The following is a 24,795-nucleotide window of genomic DNA, read 5'->3' as shown; positions in this document are numbered from 1 at the left end:
ATATATATATATATATATATATATATATATATATATATATATATATATATATATGAAAATTTTAATTTTCTTGTATTACTTCTGATTTTATCTTAAATGGATGATTAAATCAGCTAACTTGTTTATACTATCTAATTTTTGACTCTTATTTTCGTCGGAAGAATATATCTTTTTGCGTCATTTGGTCTCGGACTTAAAGAAAACAAACCATTTCATTCCAATCTTCCATTAGGTCAATTAAAGTGATTGTTATACACTAATATCTACATAGGCAAATTCATATTTCACACTTCTTCCGTCCGAAAACTCTAAAAATTAAGGGTTCGTTTTGCCTTTAAAATTTTTTTTTGGAAATTTTTGCATTTTTTTTTTCGAAATCATTGTTTGAACATGAAATTTTTGATTTTCACTTGAAGATGAATTTAGGAATTTTTTAGAAATTTAAAAATCTCCAAAAAGCTATTGTTCAAAATTTTCACTTTTGATCATTCACAGAAATTCAAAAACAACCTCAAATTATATTCATGTCCAAACACAACTCTAATTTTCAAAATACAATTTCATTTGAATTTTTTTCATTTTTTCCTGAAAATTTACAATTCCTATGTCCAAACGCCTTTAAGAGTATTATATAAAAATTGAGGCGAGCTTTGTAATATTAATAACTTTAGATATCAAAGTGCAAAATACAGATTTTATATTTCAGGAAGAGTCTTATCTGGTGGAATAGACCAATTGGTACAATGATTAAAATGACAATTTTCTTTGACTAAGGACCTGAGATTGGGAATAATTAGTTGAATTTTTGGGCCTCAATTATTTAGTTCGTTGAGATATTTCCCATACTATTTACACGACATAGAGAAGACTATTTGTTAAATTATATTGTTGGGATATACTATTAATCATGCAGTTTAGATATAGTATTGTGTTTTATTTTTTATGGAACAATTGTATATTTAATTTATTCAATTCAATAAAGTACTATTTTAAATAGATCATTTGTTACATGTGTGTTCTTTAGTTATGTAGTAGACAATATAGTGTATGGAGTCTTAGCTCATGCACAGAAGATTAAATTGTCGGTTCTCATAATTAATAAACTATGTTCACAATCGAAGATATTATTGGGCAAAATATCTTGATGATTGTATCACAAGATTATTGTATAATTTGTCTTGATTATGGAAGTGGTTTTACTCCGACTTCTTGTGCTAGTATATTTAGTGTATATTGAACGTACCAAGTAGATGAAAGATGTTTTTTTTACTAAATAGATATAAAATATTTTCTCTAATTCATTAAATGAGCTTATACTCCTAATTTTGATATAATTATTATGATAAATGTGATTTGTTTATTGTTGATTTATCAAAAGGTACAACTCTATTCAGAAATAGTGTATGCCTAATAGATTGGACAATAACGAAGAGCATTTGTGAAATAATAATCAGTTGATAGAATCCATGACTCAGTTTTAAGTTTGATGATACCTCTTATGTAAGCTTATAAGTTTTCATGTGAAAACCCGACCGGTGAATTTTGTATCTGTCACTTGAAATAGTTTAAGCGGAATTATAAAGGATTTAAGTAGTTGATTAAATTAAAATATTAGTGATTTAATTTAATTAACTATGATCTTAACATGGGGAATAAAAATAAGTGTTAGTGAATTTTCGAAATTCATATTGAGGAGTTCAATTGCAGTTTTTAGTGGAATAAACTTCAATTAATTATAGTAGGAATTAATTCATTCATATTTTTGAATTAATGCTATAATTTGTAGCCTCTTATTATTTCTGTGGTCCCTGATATACCTAGTAAAAACCTGGACTGACTTGGGTAAAAAGTGACTTGGGGGAAAAGCCATCTTGTACAGTTAGAGTAGGATTCTGAATCCTACACGTTTTTGGAGCCCTCTTTGGCTGAAAAACGAGTCTGCATAAGAAAGACGTTTTTTACCCAATAACTCACTTTTCGGTGTTGTATTGTTCTTGCCCACTCAAAGCAATTTCGTCCAAGGTTTTACTAGGACTATAGCGGAAGACTACAGCCCTGGATTCTTGCTCCGAGTAGGACATGTTCAACGTTTTCAAGAGGTTAGTGGTTCTAATCTCGTAATTATATCATTGTCTAGTTTACATGTATTTGATGCCTAAATTGTATGTTTTCTTCCGTTGCGCATGTTCTAACATATATAAAAAAATTTCGAAGATTGCTGGGTAGGTTAGACATGATTTCTTTATCCTAAGGAAAGGTTTTGGATTCAATATATTTAATTTTATAAAGGGGTATTATCACTTTTAGCTCGCGTCAGAACTTATTTATATTCAGTAAAGTGTGTGTGCGTGTATATATATATATATATATATATATATATATATATATTTGAGAGCGGCTTTACAATATCATTTTCCCTTTTATAAAGGCACAAATTAAAGAACGAGTAAAAAACACCATATATTTGATCAAAGAACTACACAACATGTACAAAACGGGACTTGTCTTGGCGAAATGACCCTATTTTTGACGGTCTTAGCAAAGTGCCATTATTTTTTACTTGAACATCGTACTTCTTTAAGATTTAAACCTTGAAATTCTTATTTGGTGGTGGAAAGTCAAAGGTTAATGATTCATCATTGTTAAAATCATTTGTATATTGATAATTTACGCTTAAATGTTTAATTTAAAAGCCGATTTAGTAATTTATTGTAAAAAGCTCAAAACCCTTGGACCTTAGAAAGTGAAGACAAAGTAAGTCTTTTTGATTTGATGAGATTTGACTAAATTGGTGACCGGAGATTGTTTGTGTTGGTATTTGAAAGCTTTGTTTTAAATTTGAGATCATTTGAAACAGATTTTGGGTGATTTAATTGAAATTGAAGTTGCAAATTCGAAGAACACTTTATTAAAACAATACAAAAAATTTATGCCAGGCAGACTTCAATGAACAACTAGATAGAGTAAATATAGCATAAGAGCCCGTTTGGATTGGCTTATAAAAAGTGGCTTTTCAATAGAAATAGCTTTTAAGGCAAAAATCAATAAGTTGGGGTTACCTAGCTTATTTGCATTTGGCTTGTTTTTAAAAAATTTTAACTTATTTTAAGCACTTTTTTTAACTTTGCCAAACACTGAAAAAAAACTTAAAAGAGCTTAAAATCTGATTTGACCTGCTTAAAAGCCGATCCAAACACCCTCTAAATCTACCAACCCGGTAAAGAAATCCCCAAAGAGCAAAATCAAACCAACCTGGTTGACTTTGATGAACAACTTAACATATAAGTAGAGCAGATATAACATAAACTTTATCAATTCGGTAGAGAACACTAAAGAGCAATAATTGCCAGCAGCTCGGGGGCCATTTTTTAAATACCGCCAACTTTGAGGATATTCAGCTAAGACCAGCCTCTTACGGAGCTATTCCTATCAATCACCCATATTTAATAGCTGTTTTTAATACGTCAAAAGAATCGTTGCCATTAAATCTTCAATAGTTTTTGCCATTTGTCAATCATCTGCTGTTTTCTTTCACAGAAAACGGAGAACTGAACTCTCAATTTTCCTTTTCAATAATAAACCATGAGCATTGGCCAATTGTTGCAAGTAGTCTATGTTGTGCGAACTCTTCAAAATATTATCGCATTCGTATCGAATTTTCTAAAAATATACTAATTTTAGAAAAGACATGCACCCAACGACATTTTCGACGAGTTCGAGAAATATAGTCAGTAGTCACCGGCCACACTAACCTCTCATCAAAACAGCCCCCTTAGGCGCAAAAATACATAAATTAATAGTGAAATTGCTAACGAATTAAAGTGTGAATGTCTCTTCGGGGGGTGGACAACTATTTATGTCGGTGTTGGCGCCTGTGACAATAGGAGTTCCTTTTTTCCATTAGAAACTCGTAGAAGGAGAACCAGAATTTCTTTGAAACTTAGTGGATACATTTCTTTTGGATTTCAAAGAGGAAAGGAGAATCCAAACATGCCTTTACTATATATAACAAGTATAACAGTTAAATCCCGAGATTTAAAAAGATCATATATTTAAATCAAATTTGGTATGAGTACCTCAACTACAAAATGTACTTTATTTGTTGGGTGACAGACAGACATTTTACTAGAAGTTTCTAATTTAACCGTGTGCAAGTATATGTTCAAGGGTTAGTCTTCCTCCTAAGTTATTTTTGTTTTCCATTTGTGTTCGGTATCAGTGGAAATAATACCACGTAGCCACTTTTAAGAATGCTGTTTAAAATATATTCACGGTTTACAATGTATTTAATTAGTCAATTTCGCTCAAATTTCAGGACACAACGTCCTAGAGTTCAAACCTCAAAGTTCAAACTTCAGGACATCGTGTCCTAAAGTTTGAAAATTGTGTCCAGAAGTTTGAATCTTATGTCCTAAAGTTGGAAAATTGTTACTAATACATTTCAAATAGCGGGCTTAGAAGTGGGCCAAAATTTCACGGTATAGTCAGTTTTCGGACTGGTCAATCAAAAATAGCCAGCGTTTACCAAGTCAATGAAAAATAGCCACTGTTTTGCTGCAATAGAGACCGGTCCAGCATAATATACTGGAGTTCGGTGCACTTGTGTATGAACTCCAGCATATTATGATGGACCGGTATACTTTGTTGGTTCCAGTATAATATACTGGAGACTGGAGCACTAGTGCTCCAAACTCCAGTATATTATACTGGACCATTATACTTGCTGGAACTCCAATATATTATGCTAGAGTTCTAGTGTATTTATGCTGGAACTCCATCATATTATGCTGGAGTTCCAGCATACTATCCTGGAACTCCAGTATAATATGCTGGAGTTCAAGTATACTTATGCTAGAACTCCAGCATAATATACTGAAGTATTTTCCGGGTTTTGCACAGTGTTTTCGCTCAGATTTATCTTTACATAAAAAGTGGGTAAATTTCGATTACTTTTGAAATTGGGCTATTTTTGAACGACCGGTTGTAAATCTGGCTATTTTTAAAAATCACCCTAGAAGTGGCTATTGCCGCACTTCATCCTTGGTATCAATATCATAGGCCCAATAAATTCGGATTCGCGTCATGTAAGGTTAATGGGGAGACACTTATATATAGAGTTGAAAACATTTGACCAATGTCTGTAACCTATTTTCCGTTTATCTATATGGTCGAGATGCGCACAAAGTTAGCCCGGACATCAAGATTATTAAAAAAAATGTTTGAATGGAAGTAATATTAATTACCAGTCATTGTTCGGAATAGAGGTTAGTTATGGCCTTATGGGAAATGGGGTGGGGCGGAGTTCGACAAGTGACAACTCTAAATACGATGAGAATGACCATATAAAGTAAAGGCCCACGGCACATGCAAAGGCTTCGTAAGTCAATTTTCAATTGCCATCACCTTTACTTCATTCACTCTTTATTTTAGAGACCAAAAGTATCTTACTCACCAACTACTCACAATCATGTATTATTAATGTTCAGTTTAAATCATTCTGTTAAATCATATTCACATCCTTGTACTTGCACTGAAATGCAAGGTCCCCCAACACCTTCGTCTAAAATAATTAATTAGATTAAAGAAAAATGTATACTTTTAGCCGCACTCAAAGATAATAGGTGACAGTTTTCTTATTATCTTATTGTTGATACTGCTTGTTATCTTATTATCTTGTTGTTGTTACTGCCTGTTTTCTTATTATTTTGCTGTTGTTATTGCTGGTTGTCACTGCTTTCTTTTTTCTTTCCTTGAGTCGGGGGTCTATCGGAAACAAACTCTCTGCCCTTGAGGTAGGGGTCAGTTCTGCGGACACGGTACTCTCCCTAGACCCCACTCGTGTGATTATATTGGGTTTGTGTTATTATTGTCGACTTGTCATTGTTGTTGTATTTATGTGTATACATATAATATACATATTTTATACACTTTTTGGCTAGTAGATTCAATTAGCTTCGACCGACCGGTCAATTTTGTATTTTGCGTTTAATTAAACCCCTAAATAGGTAATAAGTAAATGCAAGGTCTTTCAATAGTTTATATGTACCTCGACTAATGCATCGATTAATCTTATACCTACTAAACGTCTGAAGCAAAAGTGTTGTAGCTGATGACATAAACTATCTATTTTGGAAATCAAACATACAACCAAATGTGATACAGACTAAGAGTTTAGTTTATAGTTGGTTCTTTAATATGAGTAATGATGTGGGATTAAAAGTTAAAAAGTTTATTGGAATTGCAATTTGCAGCAAACAGGCAAAAAGGAGGAGAGAAGAGAACATAATGGACTACATAAACTATTAGGAGGCTGCAACTTTATTCAATTATATAAACAAATGAGGAACAGAAATCTCTTTATTATTGCTTGTTAATGTTACCATTTACCTTTAGCATTTTAGTGAAGGATTACTGTTCTATATAACTAAATGAAAGCTAGGTTACTATTGTACTCACATTTTTCTTTTTAACCGTGGTGTCTAAGCCGATTTGCGCGCATGTCGACTAATTCCATACCTTATTGTACGCACATCTTAATTGGTATTACAGTGAAATTTAGACTCCAAGGCTTCTGAATAAACATATTTGCTGAACCTAAAGCAGAAACAGAAAAGGGCCTAAAATACCCCTATCATATGGTAAATGATTTATAAAAGCCCTCCGTCCATCTATCCGTCTGAAAATATATAGGACGTTAATTCTATTATCAAATTTACCCCCGCGACTAACGGAACTTCATGTGGGCCTCTCATTAAATGATGTGGCGTTCTTTCATTTGTCCACGTGGCTCAGTGGGGCTGCCATTGTATTTGGGTAATTTTCGACCCATTTAACCGATCCGACCACTCTTTTTTATGTGGGTCAATTTTTTTACCTTATACCCAACGACAAAACATTTATTTTTTACCATTTCTCTCATTTCCTCCATCTAAACCATCAAATGACGATTTTAGGATTTCTTTAGGGTTCGTGATTTGGTTCGATTTGGTGCGCAGAAAACAGGAACAACTTTGATTTCCATCACTATCTTGCAATATCATTCGATTAAAGTAAGTATTTACAGCTTTAAGTTATTAAATTGTAGGGTTGGGGAATATATGGGAACTAACAAGTTTATGTCTGTTGCATGTGATATTTTTATGTTATCTGAGCTATTTTTTGTACCTTTTTAGATTTATTTAAGTTACTTTTGTTTTTGGTTGTCCTTGTCGTGTTGGTCCTACATATTAAAGCTAGGGTTTTTGTCGATTTTTATAAGTAATTGATGGTGAGGCAACTGACCAACTTGATAGGTATAAAACATTAGAAAAAGGTATGACTTTTAAAGATCTTGCTGAAGCTAAGGAGGTTATTGGTTATTATGCTGTATTTAATAAGAGGGGCCTTCAGGTAGATAAGAGTGATAGGAGAAGACTTAGATACAAGTGTCAGATTGGGTGTCCCTTTAAATGTCTATTTCTGAGGATGACAGAAATCAAGGGGTAAAGATAAAAACTTGGAGGGATGAACATGAATGTGATGAAGTTTTTGAGAACAAAAGAGCTACTCCTGCTGCTTTAGCACATTATTTTAAGAGAAAGATTTAAAATAACCCTAAGTTTAAGGTTAAAGAGATGAAGGTTGATTTAGAGGAAAGATTTAGTTTGAATGTGAGTGATTCAAAGTTAAAAAGGATGAAGAGAATGGTTTTAGAGAAATTGGAGGGTAGTTACTTGGATGAGTACAACAAGTTGGAGGCATATGCTCAAGAGTTTAGAGAAACCAACCTTGGTATTGATGTGGTGATACAGATATCCAAAAATGCAATGGAGGAAGGTAAGAGAAGATTATTGAGGATGTATGTCTGTTTCCAGGCCCTCAAGATTGGATACAAAGCAGGTTTGAGACCTTTTATAGGTCTAGATGGAACCTTTTTAAAAGGCAAATGCAAATGGATGTTGTTAGTTGTTGTTGCTCAAGATTTTTGCAAGCATGTGTATCCACTAGCTTGGGCTGTAATGGATAAGGAAACAAAAAGAACATGGCAGTGGTTCATAGAGAACTTGAAGGCTTCTTTGGACTTGAAAGATGGTGAAGGGTATACATTCATGTCAGATATGCAGAAGGTATGTTACCATATGCTCAAACTTTTTACACTCAGCAGATTATGTCATTTAGTTTGTTAATGTAATGTTTCTTCATGTGCAGGGTCTATTAGATGTTGTATGGAATGTATGTCCAGTCAGCACTCCAGTCAGAACACTCATATGCCAAGTCAGCAATCCAGTCAGTACACTCAGCAGCCAAGTCAGCAATCCAGTCTCTATACTCAGATGCCAAGTCAACACTCCAGTCATGACACCCAGGCAACTCAGATGCCAAGTCAGAATATTCAGACCAGAATAAGGCTTATTCAAACAGACTTTGGTGCAAAAGCTGACCCAGTTTTGAGGCCTAAGGTTGTCTATGATATTAAGACTAGACTTCAGCTTAAGAATCAACAAAATTTTGGGACTAGAAAGATACCATTCACAGGTGATCACACTGGTAGCTCACAGCCAACAAAACTGCCATACTCCCCAAAGAGAACTACCTGGAAGGGGAATGAGGCAATGACAACAGCTCAACTGTTGGGTGTGAAAAAGAAAAAGATTAGCAAACTTAAAGCTAGAAGAGGCAATGGGGAGTAGTGTAGCAAGAAATGATGAATGTAATATACATTAAAATCCTTTTTTTGCATGACTGTTCGAGTACATGATGTTTGTTTATGTTCTAGGCTTTTAGACAAGTAAATATTGTGACAGTGGTATAGGATTTTGGATCATACATTTACTTGTCTAATAGCAATGTTTTGGTGGGCTTAAATCTTGAAACAATGTATATTTGCTACTCGATTAATGGCAATGTTCTTCTTGTCTATCTATGAGATGTTTTTATTTGTTATTGTGATTGTCCGTGTATGCAAAATATTGTATGAGAGTGAAGAGAATGGTAAAAAACTTCATTTCATACCAACAGAGAACAATTACAAATGCAGCATTACAACATCTGCAGAATTACAACATATGAACCAAATCCATAAACATTTGCAAATTACAACATCGACAGAATTACAAAATAACCTAACTACACTACATCATCTTGAAAACTAGCACTAACACAAAGACAATCCAAGAAAACGCAATAAACCACTTCATATTTTGTAGTTTATCCTCCATCCTAGCGACCTTCTCTAAGTTTGCTGAATTAATTCCCTCCACCTCTTCCATTATTTTCTACATTTTCAGTCTTTCAGCAGAAACATCTTCCAAGTTAGCCACCATCTTCTTCAGACAATTTCTTTCAACTTCCACTGACTTCAGTGAAGTATTCAAGTTATGGATTAACATCGTCACATGTGGTGGCATCTCTTCATCCCGCCATTCCCACAAACCACATGAAGCTTCCTCGTCAAAACGAGGGCATTTGCAGAATCGACGACCACCGTTCAAAGGAGTCTTAGCCACATAATGATTTGCAATTAAACCACAACCACAACGATGCGACGAACCAGAAGAGACAGAATTTTCAGACATTTGAATTTTTTATTATTCAATAAAGGCGGAACTTTTATAGCCAACCACAAGATTCGAAGGAAAAAGACAAGATTTAATTAGTTGAAAAAGAGAAATTTTGGGGAAGAAGAATCGGGTAAGCAACCTGATGACTTAGGTTCCAAATTGGGGAAGAAGACGAGTAAAATATGTGGGTATAGGGTTAAAAGAGTGGGTATAAGGTAAAAGGAGTGGGTCGGATCGGTTAATTGGGTCAAAAATTACCCAAATACAATGTCAGCCCCACTGAGCCATGTGGACAAATGAAAGAACGCCACATCATTTAATGAGAGGCCCACATAAAGTTCAGTTAGTCATGGGGGTAAATTTGATAATAGAATTAACGTCCTATATATTTTCAGACGGATAGATGGACGGAGGGCTTTTATAAACTATTTACCATACGATAGGGGTACTTTAAGCCCTTTGCCGAAGCAGAAATTTTCAAAGTGGTCTAAGTGGGCGTTAGGATATAAGAATTGTAAAATTATGAAAAAAAAATACAAGTGAAAATAGTATTTGAAAATTAAATTTGTTTTTGGACGTTAATATAATTTGAAGCTATTTTTGAATTTTGAGAGTGATTTTTAATGAAAATTTTGAAAAACAGCCTTTTGGCAGCCTTTTGGAGTTTTTCAAATTTCTGAAAAATTCCTAAATTCAAGTTCAAGTGAAATTTGAAATTTTCATGGACAAACACTAATTCCGAAAAAAAGAAGTAAAAATTTCCCAAAAAAAGTAAAAAAAACAATGGCCCAACAGGCCCTAAGTCGAACTTTCATAAAACTGAAGCCCAACTTTCATATACCTCCCTTCCATTGAACAAGTAGTTCTTTCTGTTTGAATTAATTTTTGGAAGAAAATGACACTGTATAGCCGCTCTCAAAATAATAACCGAAAAATGTATATCTTTTGTATATATATACATTTTATATGTTATATACAAAAATTATACAAATTTTCCCACTTTGTTGGCTAACGAATATAAATAATTTCTGGCGCGGGTAAAAGTGATAATACCCTATATTTGTCGGAACTCCTTGAAATCAAACAGGGATATAAATCAGAGGGAAACTACAAACTTCTTTCATGACAAGATCCAATCACTAACCTAACATACAAAGTACAATAACAAGGCATAATAATAATTTTTCTTCTTAGTAAATGAATAAACTTCAAGGGAAATTTTTTCTTAAACCAAACAAAAGAAAAAAAAAATGAAAAAAAGCAAGAGCAGCAGTGGTACAAAGTATCATATTTAGTCCTTGTACTTCATCTCAGACATCTTGAAGCCAGGCATGTCAAAAAAAGAAGCAAATTTCTCAACATCTGCTTTAAGTTCTTCAATTTCTTTGTTGTTAACCAGACCTTTGTTGAAGTCCTTCAAAAGCTTTCCATGCTCCTTCTGGATGTTCAAGGTGATTGTCACTGCCCTATGAAGGAACTCGCCGATCTGCTCAAAGTCCTTCTCAAGCAAACCCCTCGATGTCATGGCGGGAGTACCTGCATAAAGTATTCCAATTAGTTACCTTTTTTCAACCCTACTGCAGATGTGACATTCATCCCACATTGGCAAAACACAGAAGAGATGCTAGGTATATAAGGAAGCAAGCTTAGACCATAGTGACGACAAAACACAGGAGAGATGCTGGGTATATAAGGAAGCAAGCCTTAGACCATAGTAACACGTTTTAAAGCCGTGCGGGCCTAGGCCGAAAGCGGACAATATAACCGGTGGACAGGGCTGTTAACTATGGTATGACAGCCATTCCGCGTGCAACCTAGAGCGATGGTGGGGCAGACCTCAGCGGTCAACTGAGTTTAGGTAAATCCCACATCTTTGAGAAGGTGGTACGACAAACCTCAGCAAGGACACGAGGGGGGGGGGGTGTATGTAACATTTAAATAGCAACAAACAACAGAAGATGAGCCAACTGGTTCGGCTCTTACCAATACGAACACCTCCAGGGGCCAAAGCACTGCTATCACCAAATACAGCATTCTTGTTAACAGTAATGTTGGCAAGGTCACAGAGTTTCTCAACCTTGTTACCTGCAAATTGTCAGACAGGTACAACATTTGTGAAAATTACTATTAATGCTTAGAATACTCGACATTCCAAAAGACCGAGTATACTTGGATCTATTACCAGTCAAACCAAGAGGGCGAAGATCCCAAAGAACAAGGTGGTTTTCAGTCCCGCCAGTGACGAGGTTGTATCCTTTACTCATCAGGTAGTTGCCAAGAGCAACAGCATTTGCCTTCACTTGCTTAGCATAGGCCTTAAAACCAGGAGTCATGGCCTGTTTCAAAGCCACGGCTAAAGCACCGATCTGGTGGTTGTGAGGACCGCCCTGGAGAGAGGGGAAAACAGCAAAATTGATTTTGTCTTCAAAGTCGTAAACTGCATCCTCAGGCTGGCCCTTCTTTGGTGGCTTGGGACCCTTCCGGTAGAAGATCATACCCGCCCTTGGACCCCTCAAGCTTTTGTGGGTAGTAGTAGTGACCAAGTCACAGTATTCAAATGGATTTGCTGCTTCCTACATCCACAAACAATGAGATTCAGCACACTAAAGAACAACCACATTATTTCAAAGATTCAACTAAGTAATAGCTTAAACAGATGTGCATACAAAGTTATCACTACTGTGGATTCACCGATGAATTCTGGAATTTAAATAATAAGGAAAGCGACAAAATTGGATTCTAGCAGTAGAGTATTAAGGAAAACACAAAGAAAAGGAAGATCTCGCATCTTAAGGATAAAGCATTTCACTTACATCTACAATGCTCAGACCCACCACAATCTTTCTATGGCAGCTTGAAGGGTTAAAGTAGATCTAGTTAAGACACTCTAACAAAGATACAGTCTTGAAATTCTAAAGTCACAACCCAGATCGCAGTGTATAAAACAAATGCAGATCATTAAAAATCAGCTTCTAATATATAGTTATGTAAAGACAGCTGAAGTAGTAATTCCCTGTTAAGCCTCACGATGATCATGTAATCAAACAAAAATTGGTAGAACCACAACTCAACTAATACCAATATCAACATTATGGATCACGAAGCATAAAACTGAGATGCCAATACATCCTTATTTTGCTTTGTTCAACCATTCAATAGAAACGAATAGTAAATATACATCTAGCAACAAAACAAATCAGGATCCTCATGAGAGGCGGACCCAAAAGTTAAATCCAAAGGTGCAAAATACCACATCATCTACTACAACTATTGAAAAGTTTCAACTATAAAAATTAAAGCTCTTGCAGCAGGCAGCAGGTTTCCACAGAACAAAAAAAAAGCATGGAATATCAACACTAGTTAGGTCGGCTACATAAATCAAAATGGCATCAAATAAAAGCCAAATTAAATGCAGGTCTACCCTCTAAACCAATTCAGAATCATCACACGAAAAACATCAAAATTTTCCTGAGCAGCAACAAGGCCACTAATATGAATAAAAAATGGCATCAAATAAAAGCCAAACTCGATGCTGATTTATCCTCTAAACAATTCAGAATCATCACACAATAAAAAAATGATGTAAAATAAAACAAAAATAAAACTTGTACCTGAGCAGCAACAAGGCCACTAATCTAAGCCATATCATAAAGCAAAAGAGCACCATATTTATTTCCATGCAACAAAAAATAGCATGGAAATAAAAACTAGTTGGGTCGGCTATATGAATTGTCTAAAGTGGCATCGAATAAAAGCCAAATTGAATGCAGATTTACCCTCTAAACAAATTCAGAATCATCACACAAATAAAAAAATGGCATAAAATTTAATCTTTAAAACAGAGGACATAAAGATTTTACCTGAGCAGCAAGCAGGTTTACCCACTAGTGTAGTAATATGAGCACATCACAAAGCAACAAAAAATAGCATGTAATAAAAGTTCGGATCTGCTATATGAAATCAAAATGGTACTATCAAACAAAAGCCAGATTAAAGGCAGAAACATGCAGATCAAAAAATGACATAAAAATACAATCTTTAAAACAGAAGGACAACAATCTTTAACTGAGCAGCAACAAGGCAACTAATGTGAGCCATAATATAAAGCAAAAGAGCACCACATTTGTAGATAAAAAAAATGCAACAAAAAATAGGTACTAAAAGTTCGGATCAGCTATATGAATCAAAGTGGTACTATCAAATAAAAGCCAGATTAAATGCAGATACATGCAGACCAAAAGATGACATAAAAATACAATCTTTAAACCAAAAAAATCATCAAGAACTTACCTGAGCAGCAACAAGGCCACTAATATGAGCCATAATACAAAGCAAAAGAGCATCACAATTGTTTTTTTTTTTTTAAATGCAACGAAAAATAGCATGTAATAAAAGTTAGGATCTGCTATATGAGTCAAAATGACATCAAATAAAAGCCAAATCATCATGCAAATAAAAAAATGGCATAAGAATACAATCTTTAAACCAAAAAAAAACATTCAATTTTACCTGAGCAGCAACAAGGCCACTAATATGAGCCATATTACAAAGCAAAAGAACCCCACATTAATCAAAATGCAACAAATATAGCAAGCAATAAAAGTTGGATCTGCTATATGAATCAAAACAGCATCAAATAAAATGCATGTGTACCCTCTAAACAAGTTCACAATCATCATGCAGACAAATAAATGACATAAAATACAATCTTTATACCAAAAAAACATCAAATAAAAGCCAAACTAAATGCAGATACATGCAGATGGTTGAAAAAAAAACACAATCTTTAAACCAAAAAAACATCAAGAGTTCACCTGAGCAGCAACAAGGCCACTAATATGAGCCATATCACAAAGCAAAAGAGCCCCACATTTATCAGCAACATCTCTAAATCTTTTATAATCCCAATCTCTAGGATAAGCACTCCCTCCACAAATAATCAACTTAGGCCTAAAATCCAATGCCTTCTCTTCCAATATATCATAATCAATATACCCGGTTTTTGAATCCAACTTATAAGGCAAACTCTCAAAATAAATTGAAGTAGCTGAAATCTTTTTCCCACCAGATGTATAATACCCATGTGTTAAATGCCCACCTGATGGTAAATCCAATCCCATAATTCTATCATGTGGATTTAAAACTGCTGTATATGCAGCAAAATTAGCTGGACTACCTGAATATGGTTGAACATTAACACCCCATTTCGTGGGATCCACGTGAAAAGCTTGTAAAGCGCGGGAACGTGTTAGGTTTTCGATTTCGTCTATGTATTCATTGCCGCCGTAGTAACGGTTACCTGGCATTCCTTCTGAGTATTTGTTAGTTAAGGCGCTGCCTAGGGCTTCGATTACGGCGAACGACGTGAAATTTTCCGATGCGATTAGTTCTATGCCGCGACATTGACGGCGTTTTTCTTTTTCGATAAGGTCGTGGATTTCCGGGTCGGTTTCTGATAAGGGTGTATTGCCCCAGATTGAAACTGGATCCATGTTAGAGGAAATTGAGGATGTTTGAATATAGTGTGTCTGAAGAAGAAATGGAGAAAACAGAGGAGATGATGGCAAAGACGAAGAGGAAGTGGAAATGGAGGGAATTTATAGGGGATGTGGTTGCGTGAATTTACAATAATACCCTTTTAATGGTAATTTCTTATTTTTTTTTAAAAAAAAAGAATTTAATTTTTGTTTGTTGTTGGAGATGTTTGGTAAAGCTGATTCTGGGTGTTGGTGATATTTGAGGTCAAAAGTAGACATGTATTTGGTGGTTGAGGTTGAAATTTTTAGTTTGTTCAAGGGAAGGGGCAAAATATAAAATTGATCGGTCGATCGAAGCTAATTGGATTCGCTAGCCAAATAGTGTATAAAGTATGTATATAATACACATATATACAAAGAATATATAATTTATAGGTTGTTATTTCTCGGGGCGTAATTTGGTAATATGCTAATTTGACCGCTATTAGTAAATAAAATAATTTCTTCCACTTCTGAATCTCAAACAATTCGATTAGGGGTCAGTACACTAAGATATAAGGTCATTTCTTCAAATTGCTCTCCATTTCTAAGTTCATAACGATTAAAAATATATAATTTTCTAAGGAATTCAAGTGGATTAAGTTACAAGTCGATATGAGCTCAATTTTTCTTTGCTTTTTTCCCCATCTTTTAAATTCGTTTAATATGGAAAAATGTGATCAAATTCAAAGTCACTAATGTCAAGGACTTGACCTTTGTCTCGAGGGAAAGCACCGGATTTATGTAAATGGCATCTAATTGAATTTTTTTTGGTTTTTTACCCGGTATTCGATATCCGTATTGGAGCCCGACTATATCCGGATTCGCGCCGGGTAGGATCCCATTCGGGGGGTAGCGCCCTCTACCAAAAATTTTTCCACGCCCAGGACACGAACTCGAGACCTCTATTTAATGGAAGAGCACCCCGTACACCACATCCTTTGATGGTTGCATCTAATAGAATTGATTCACCTTACTAAAGACTACAATTTAAATAGTTCAAGTGTTAAATTTAAATTCTCTAAATAGTTGAAACTTTGAGGGGAAAAAGAAGAAGATAAAATGGTATTTTGGTGGTTGAAATCTTTTTTTTTTTTTTGTAGAAAAGATATTTATAGTAATACTGTAGTAATTAACTAATTATGAGTCATACATAACTTTTTGAGCAAGATTGTCAATTTTTAGATATATATGCCAAATAAAAATATTTTTTCAATCATTCCGATATCCATAATTTACTGATAAACTCAACTAATTTGGATTCATGTTTGCGCTAGGTATATTCATTAATGAAGTAAAACACTTCCTATCAAAGCTTTTCAATATTAGGGCTCGAACCTAAGAGTCTTATAAATGGTGGAATCCCAACCATTCACGATATGGTTTGATGGTTAATGAAAAATAATGTTGAGAGCAGGGTATTTAAGGTTCAGTTTGGATCGTTTTTTCCCTAAAAAGAAACCAAACCAAGTAAGTTGATTTTTCAATTATTGAAACCAATCCAAACCAATTAAGTCGGGTTTTAATCGATTTGGTTTATGTTTGTTTTTGTCAGTTTTTTGATTTTTTCGGTTACTTATCGGTTTTTACTTAAATATAAGACATATACTACCAAACACATATACTACAGCTTCAATGTAACATTACCAAAATAATTGCTCTTTGAGAAATCTATTATTTATTAAGATATATTTATGATAATTGAATCAAATAGTGATGAATAATTTAAGGACTCAACAAAAAAAATAGATTATTTTTTTTATATGAAATAGATTCTTGTACTTAGCAAAAGAAAACTACCAATTAAACTAGAATGTAAAGACAGAACTAAGTGCAAACGATAGAAGCTCTCTCACTGTGTGTGTGTGTATATATATATATATATATATATATATATATATATATATATATATATATATATATATTCCGGTTTGGTTTGATTTTTTCTGGTTATTTTTTATTAAAATCAAACCAAATTTAATTGGTTTTTAAAATTCAAAATCAAAATCAAACCAAAAAAAGTACTAGTTTTTTGGTTGGTTTAGTTCGATTTTCGGTTTAGTTTTGATTTTTTGAATTTTTATGAACACCTCTAGTTGAAAGTGAAAGACAAACTGCTCAATTTTATGAGAGATCCTACTTTACTTCTTCTTTTACACCTTTATAAGTTGTACATTTATTTGTACATATCTAAGACAACGTTGTGTTATGTCAGTTTCCTTTAGCTATTCAATGTTTGGCTTTCAGTTCCTTTATTTGTTGGTGAAAGACCAGTACAGTACTCCATTACAAGAAAACTCCCATTTTCCAATTTTTAATTTGTTGTTATAATGCATGTTATTGTGAACGTGAAGTTAATATCTAGTCACACTATCCTACTCACCAACCCTTCCAAAAAAGGTTTTAAAATAAAAGAATCTTGCCATCACGAAATATTTGAAAAACAATATTAAATGTTTATATTGTTAGAAAAAATAATAATTGAAAACGAAATTGAATAAGGCTTGAGGCGTGAGAACGACTTTCCTTAAAGAAGATATTGTCCGTATATAAATTGGGAAAATACAAACAATCTTCTTCAGGATAAAACAAGTCAAGAATATACTTGTAGATTTTTCTATATCCACTTTGTTGGAAGAACTTCAATTTATAGAGCAACCATCGGACCTTTTCAAAAAGATATATTTCTTCACAAACAGGCGTATCTGTTTATTCAAATATATTAAAATCTAAATTTCAAATAAAACAGATTTAAATTGTAAAAATAAATAAAAATATAAATTATTTATTTTAGGTCCGATCCTACCCGCACCCAGTGTCCAAGCCCAAGTCTTTGATATATATATATAAAAGGACAAGGACTTAAAAGGCACCAAAAGAGGCATTTCACCACCAATGTGGGACTTGTCCCACATGCTTTCCGGCTTCTATAAGAAAACTTACCTGAATCCATGATGTGTTTTCTTAATTAAATTGAGCGGAAGTCTTCTTCAGAGTTGCTGTTCTTGAGAAAATCAGCATTTCTCTCTCTTTTCCTTTTCTATGTTCTTTTCAGAATAGAATAGATGGAGTACGCTATTCTTCCTTTTAATAGGCAGAGAGAGGGGCCATCAGTTAATTCCCACTTTCCATCAAAGTGGGTTAGTGGGGAGTTATAACCATAATTAACTTCCCCCACTTTCCATCAAAGTGGGTTAGTGGGGAGTTATGACCATAATTAACTTCCCCTAATTTTATCCAAATATTAATTTAACAAAATATATTTATATTAAACCAAAATACTCACGTGGGCCATATTTTACATTCTCCCACTTGGTGCACGTGATGTTACTCACTTAATGGTTTAATAAATATCTCAACCATTATGTGCACAATAAAATATTAAATTCTCATTCATTGGAAACATCACTCGTTGTTATTGAATAAGTAAACTTATATGAGTCATGGCGGTTGTACATCACTTACTCGATATAGTCCCTTCTATGTACTACAATATCAGTCTATTACCCAATACAACATGTAAAAGTAATACTTAATTGGTCCAACGTTAATGCTTAGAATATCTTTATCTAAGCCTAAACCTGTCATCGTTATTCTCAATATTATGTATACAAGAGAAAACAGGTATAGAATACCAAAAACATATGTTTAAATGAGCTCAAAGTGTCAATTTCATAAACATAATAAAGTCTTTAGATAAATTCATACATTGCTATTAAGAATGCCCATTCTTTCAACATGTTCAACAAATATTTTGGGTGGTAATCCTTTCGTCAAAGGATCGGCAATCATAAGTTTAGTGCTAATATGTTCAATTGACACTTTATGTTTCTGGACTTCTTCTTTGACGGCAGAGTATTTCACTTCCATATGCTTAGCACCCTTTGAATACTTGTCGTTCTTAGAGAAAAAGACTGCTGCGGAATTATCACAATAAATTTTCAGCGGCCTGGCAATATTGTCGACTAGTCCAAGTCCTGAAATAAAGTTCCGCAGCCAATTAGCCTGAACTGTAGCCTCAAAGCATGCCACAAATTCAGCTTCCATAGTGGACGCAGCTATGACAGACTGCTTTGCACTCTTCCATGATATTGCTCCTCCGGCTAACAGGAACAAATAACCAAATATAGATTTTCTTGTATCCATACAACCAGCATAATCTGAATCTGAATATCCAATCACGTCAAGATGATCAGATCTTCTATAAGTGAGCATATAATCTTTCGTTCCTTGCAAGTAACTCGACACTTTCTTTGCAGCCTTCCAGTGGTCCATCCCTGGATTACTTTGATATCTTCTCAGCATTCCAACAGCAAAACTGATGTCTGGTCTTGTACATGTCTGGGCATACATTAAGCTCCCAACTATAGATGCATAAGGAATATCTTTCATTTGCATACGTTCCAATTCATTCTTTGGACATTGATTGAGACTAAATTTATCCCTTTTCTAAATTGGAACGGGACTTGATGAGCATTTTTTCATTCTAAATCTTTCTAACACTTTATTAATATAGGCTTTCTGAGACAATCCCAATAATCCTAGTGATCTATTTCGGAATATTTCTATCCCGATCACATAGGATGCCTCTCCCATATCTTTCATCTCAAAGTTATTAGAAAGGAATTTCTTGGTGTCATACATCATACCAAGATCATTAGTAGCAAGCAAGATGCCATCAACAAACAAGACTAACATAATAAACTTACTCCCACTGACCTTCAGATATATACACCGATCAACAATGTTTTCTTTAAATCCAAAGGTGACAACAGTTTCGTTAAATTTAAGATACCACTGTCGGGAAGCTTGTTTAAGTCCGTATATTGATTTCTTAAGTTTACACACCATGTGTTCCTTTCCTTTAATGGCAAACCCCTCTGGTTGATCCATATAAACTTATTCCTCTAAATTTCCATTTAAAAGGGCGGTTTTTACATCCATTTGATGTAGCTCTAAATCATAATGAGCTACTAAAGCCATTATAATTCTGAGTGAATCCTTTCTAGAGACCGGTGAAAATGTCTTTATAAAGTTAAAGAAATCTTTCATGGGAAATGAAACACAATCTGACAAAGGATAAATGTAACATAAATATCAGTTACAGAGTTGCATCAAGTAAAAATGAATGCAAAACCATTACATGTTTCAGTCAGTCAATTAAACAATCAACTACTCTCACTGCCAAATTAATTGGTGTCACTATATGAATCATCTTTATCCATTCCACTCTGTTCAAATCCATTTCATTCCAACAATAAATATAAGTCAAATTAGAGTTTTTTTTAATCAGTAAAGAAGTCAAATTAGGCTTTTCTAAAACTAAAAGTTCTCTAAATCCACTGCATGTTATGGTTAATATAAAAGGACTCAGTGAGTACAAGTATCTAACACATGCAGCAAGTGCATTGTAACAAAAAAATGTTAAATCAATACTGCATAGTTATGTGATTTTACTGGGAAGTATGAGTTTTGAGCTTTTAAGCAATTAAAAGGCAGCCCGATGCACTAAGCTCCCATTATGCACGGGGTCTGGAGAAAAGCCGGACCACAAGGATCTTGGCAGCCTTACCCTGCATTTCTGTAAGAGACTGTTTTCATGGCTCGAACCTGTATCCTCCAGGTCGCATGGCAGCAACTTTACCAGTTACGCCAAGGTTCCGCTTTTGAGCTCTTGAGCAATTGTGGTGTACATAAATTGACCAAATATTTACCAGATCCTCATGCAAGAAAAGACGACTCATGCCAAGAAAAGGAATCCCTTGTCAGCAAATGCATGGAGAAATTATTTCCTAACTTGTAACTCTTACATAACCGAGAAGACAATATGAGTTAAGCAATTAAGAAATCGCCCCCTTTTTGAAAGCCGTGTTCTTTATGAAACGGCAGCCCGGTGCACTAAGCTTACGCTATACGCGGGTCCAGGAAAGGGCCGGACCACAAGGGTCTTCTTTATGCATGAAAATAAATTAAAACTAAGGACCACTTACATACTTGCACATCTTCCAGCAAAGATAGATAACATAGCAAACAGAAACAAGTAGGCAATTTCACTAAAGTGAAGGATAGCAGCTTCCTAATGCTGAGGGTAAAGATTATGAACTGAATGGTTGAGGGTAAAGCTAATGAACCGAAATATTGCTGAACTATACAAATCTCGACTATTTCTATTAATGTAATCACAACGCTTCTGTTACATTTGTGTTTGTTATTTTTTCTAGTAGTGCAAATGTTCCTACTGTTTCTCAGTTCTATTGTGCTACTAATGCACCTAGGAAAACCAGCGAGCACCACCACCCTCCCCATGTCCAAAAGATGATAATGAAGGAAGAGAAACGAAATGTGGAAGAAAAATCCTCATAGAGAACTTACTTCTTGACATCAAAGTACTTTGTCAATTCATTGTCATCTAATGGTGGTTGTGCTCTGGCCGCCTCAGTCCTCCAGCGACGTGCGTACTCTTGGAATAGGACTACTACTAATCTTTCCTAAGCACCATGTTTCCTTCTTTTCCAGTTCTTTCTTCCTTTAGTTTTCTTTCACCAAGGTCCTTCACTGCCGATGTCCTTACTCACCTACACTTTCTGAAATACTACTCAAGAAAGTCTTATCCGGCATCAACTTCACATCAACACCACCACCAACAACAACAAACCCAATATATTCCCACAAGTGGGGTCTGTTGAGGGTAGTGTGTACCCGGACCTTAACCTAGTGAAGGTAGAGAGGCTGTTTCCAATAGACCCTCACCGTCAACTTTACGTCATTTCCACAAAATACTCCATAGACACACACCCCACTAATAGAGGATACCATAATAACCCTTAACTTCTTGACAGTTTGCATTCTCCCAAATTCTACCCCTTTGACCTCTCAATATGCATCTACAGTATATCCGAGACAATCATCAACCCAAAATTCTGCTCATTAGAGACATAAGGACATGCCACTCTCCTAGAAACACTTTCAGACCTCTCTGTATATTCGCCTAAAAACATTCAAAATTATGTGAAAGTTTGTAATGGAAGCTCAGTATCAGAATAACATCTAAAGAATCGTCTTTGGTTTCTTAAAAGAGCTGCGGAAAAGATGTAATACTCTGCTCTCCACAAATTTACACCTAATGATGTTTTAGATGAAAGGATTAACAGAATGACACACAACAGAAACCGTTGTGTCATTAGTAAATAGACGCCACTCTTAGAGGCACGTGGACTCGACCTCCATTGTTGGATCAAAGCATGATTCTTATGCAGAAAAAGGAAATGCTTTATGCTCTAAATCTCTAGCACAAAATATACAACAACAACAACAACAAACTCGACGAATTGCCACAAATGGGGTCCGGGGAGGGTAGATGTACGCAGTCTTACCCCTACCCTGGAAGAGCAGAAAGGTTGTTTCCAATAGACTCTCGGCTAAAGAGAGGTCTAGCACAAAATATAATGTGGGGAAAACGGGTCATCAAATCAAATATACAAAAGGAGCAATAAGTTTCTCAATTTATTAGGACATCAACCATAACTACACAAAAATTTTAAGCACTATATCAAGTCCACTCCAGCCCTCATATCAATTCTTTGTAATTAATTGTGCTATTCTGGGGGAAGATTAAACAAGATATTTCATAAAGCAGACCCAAAATATTTGGCACCAGCAGAATTTGTATTTGACATAGAACATTGTTTCCACTGATTTTCATAGTATACAACAATAGCAAAAATTCCAATCCCCATAAGTCCAACAGAAGTAACATAATATTGAAAAGCACAATAAAACCTTACCAATTTAATTGCATAAAGTTTCAGTTACCAAATCAAGATTTGATGTTACTGACCACCCTAGCACATCTTGTAATAATCTCACAACCTCTGTTATAAGTATTAGCTGCCCCAGGAGCTTTGCAATCATAATATGAAGCCCCAGGAGTATTACAAGGCACCAAATCTCTCTTCAATGTACCATAACTTATGTACTTCTTTTGCATCAACAAAACTCTTCTATTGCTTTCACTATCCATCATATCCTCTTCATCCACAATTTTTGAGCATTTATTTAACTTTTCAGAACAACCCCTTTTGCCTATTAGCTCAAAGTTACTATCTTTAGCTGAATTAAGGTCCAAAACTGAAACCCCATCACAAAATCTCATCTGGGTATGGCTGAAAATAAGCAAAAAGAAAAGGGTCTTCAATGGGTGGAAAAAAGATTGAGTCTTTACCACTTTCTTGATTGGAAAGTGAATTTCTAGCTTTTCCCCAGGCGGTGTTGTCATTTTTTTTTGGTATTTTGGGCTGTGAAAATGAGTAAAGATTGCAAATTTGGGGGGAGGGGACTGTAAACTAGTGAGGGGTCATTAATTATGTAGGGATCAACCTGTTATTTACACCTACTATGCTACTCAATAGTCATGGGAGGATTGTGGGGGTGAGTGAGTGAGAGTGACCCACCACCATTCTTGAATTTTATTGGGTTGTTTGGCCTAAATCAAGAAACAAATATTTTGCCACTGTCTTTTGCTTTTAGACAAGGAGGTTTGACTTTAGAAATAAGTTAATTATGATTAACCAGTAAAGTTGCTGACGCGTGGTCAGGAGATTACGAGTTCTGAGCGTGGAAACAGCATCTTGCAGAAATGCATGATTAAGATTGCGTATGATAGACCTTTGAGGTCTTGTCCTTCCCCGAACCCCGCACATAACGGACATTTAGTGCACAGGCTGCCATTTATGCTCAAATTAAGTTGGATCTGGGCTGGGTTCAAAGTTTTTGCATTTATGTCTTGGATTTATAGGCTGCTTTCCAATTCTTTAGGAATAGTAATAGTATACTATAGAAGGACAGAAAAAGTGTTTAATCTTGGATGTTGGTTCTTAATTAGTCCTCTAATATATAAATAAGCAGTTTTAGTTCTTTATGTTTACTAAAATTAAGCATTTTTTGTCACCGTTATATTTAATACACACGGCATTAGTTATTGACACAATTGGCTCGTGAAGCATGTGAGTTGTTTAAATTGAAGAATGATAGACTTCTTCCAATTTATTATGGGAGAAATTCAAAAATAGTCAGATTTACAAGTGTCATTCAAAAATAGTCACAGTTTCAAAAGTAATCGAAATTTAGCCACTTTTCATGTATAGATAAATCTGAACGAAAACACTGTTCAAAATCCGAAAAAATACTCCAGTATAATATACTGGAATTCTACTATAATATACCGGTCCAGCATAATATACTAGAACTTTCCGCGTGTTGGAGTTCCAGCATAATATGTTGGAAGTTCATACACAGGTGCACCGATCTCCAGTATATTATGCTGGAACTTTCCATGTTGCAGTAAAATACTGGCTATTTTTCAATGACTTTGCAAACGCTGACTATTTTTTGAATAACCAGTCCATAAAACTGGCTAGCCCGTGCTATTTTTAGATTTATTCTTCCACTACCCGAAGAAAATACATATTCAAGCCAGCTGAATACATCATATGCTTCCTTTTATCCCCCATTATATGAAATTACGAATGAATTAAATTCATTCGTAAACATAAGAACTATTTTAGTACTCCCAATAGTATACCAATTCATTTGCATAGTGTGGACTGGGTAAATACTTACCCACATCGGGTATTTACACCAAACTATATTAACTCACTATAGTTAATTAATTTAATTAGATGAGAATGCATGTAATTTACCATGGTTAAATGATTGAAGTCCATACGCAACACACATATCAT

General features: G+C 34.6%; 2 protein-coding genes across 2 annotated transcripts; both read right to left on the bottom strand.

The window, feature by feature from the left end:
- On the bottom strand, positions 10,613–15,105 carry LOC109235679 (serine hydroxymethyltransferase 4). The gene is made up of 4 exons (XM_019401880.1): positions 14,354–15,105; positions 11,722–12,112; positions 11,523–11,624; positions 10,613–11,075 (listed from the first exon to the last, which is right to left on the bottom strand). The coding sequence occupies exons 1-4, from the start codon at positions 15,029–15,031 to the stop codon at positions 10,831–10,833; spliced, it is 1,416 nt and encodes a 471-aa protein (XP_019257425.1). The 5' UTR covers positions 15,032–15,105; the 3' UTR covers positions 10,613–10,830.
- LOC109236103 (protein RALF-like 24) lies at positions 22,872–23,330 on the bottom strand. Its single transcript, XM_019402321.1, has one exon. It carries the CDS (start codon positions 23,328–23,330, stop codon positions 22,872–22,874), a length of 459 nt encoding a protein of 152 aa, XP_019257866.1.

This window comes from Nicotiana attenuata, chromosome 12 (genome assembly GCF_001879085.1).
Source record: "Nicotiana attenuata strain UT chromosome 12, NIATTr2, whole genome shotgun sequence".
NCBI classification, from domain to species: Eukaryota; Viridiplantae; Streptophyta; class Magnoliopsida; order Solanales; family Solanaceae; genus Nicotiana; species Nicotiana attenuata.
This window is presented reverse-complemented; position numbering and strand designations above follow the sequence as displayed.

Coding starts and splice junctions, on each gene's coding strand:
- LOC109235679 (XM_019401880.1), bottom strand. CDS start 15,031: ATGGATCCAGTTTCAATCTGGGGCAATACACCCTTATCAGAAACCGAC. Junction 12,113..14,353: donor GTGGCCTTGTTGCTGCTCAG/GTGAACTCTTGA, acceptor TTGTGGATGTAG/GAAGCAGCAAATCCATTTGA. Junction 11,076..11,522: donor CCCTGGAGGTGTTCGTATTG/GTAAGAGCCGAA, acceptor TACTTTATGCAG/GTACTCCCGCCATGACATCG.
- LOC109236103 (XM_019402321.1), bottom strand. CDS start 23,330: ATGACAACACCGCCTGGGGAAAAGCTAGAAATTCACTTTCCAATCAAG.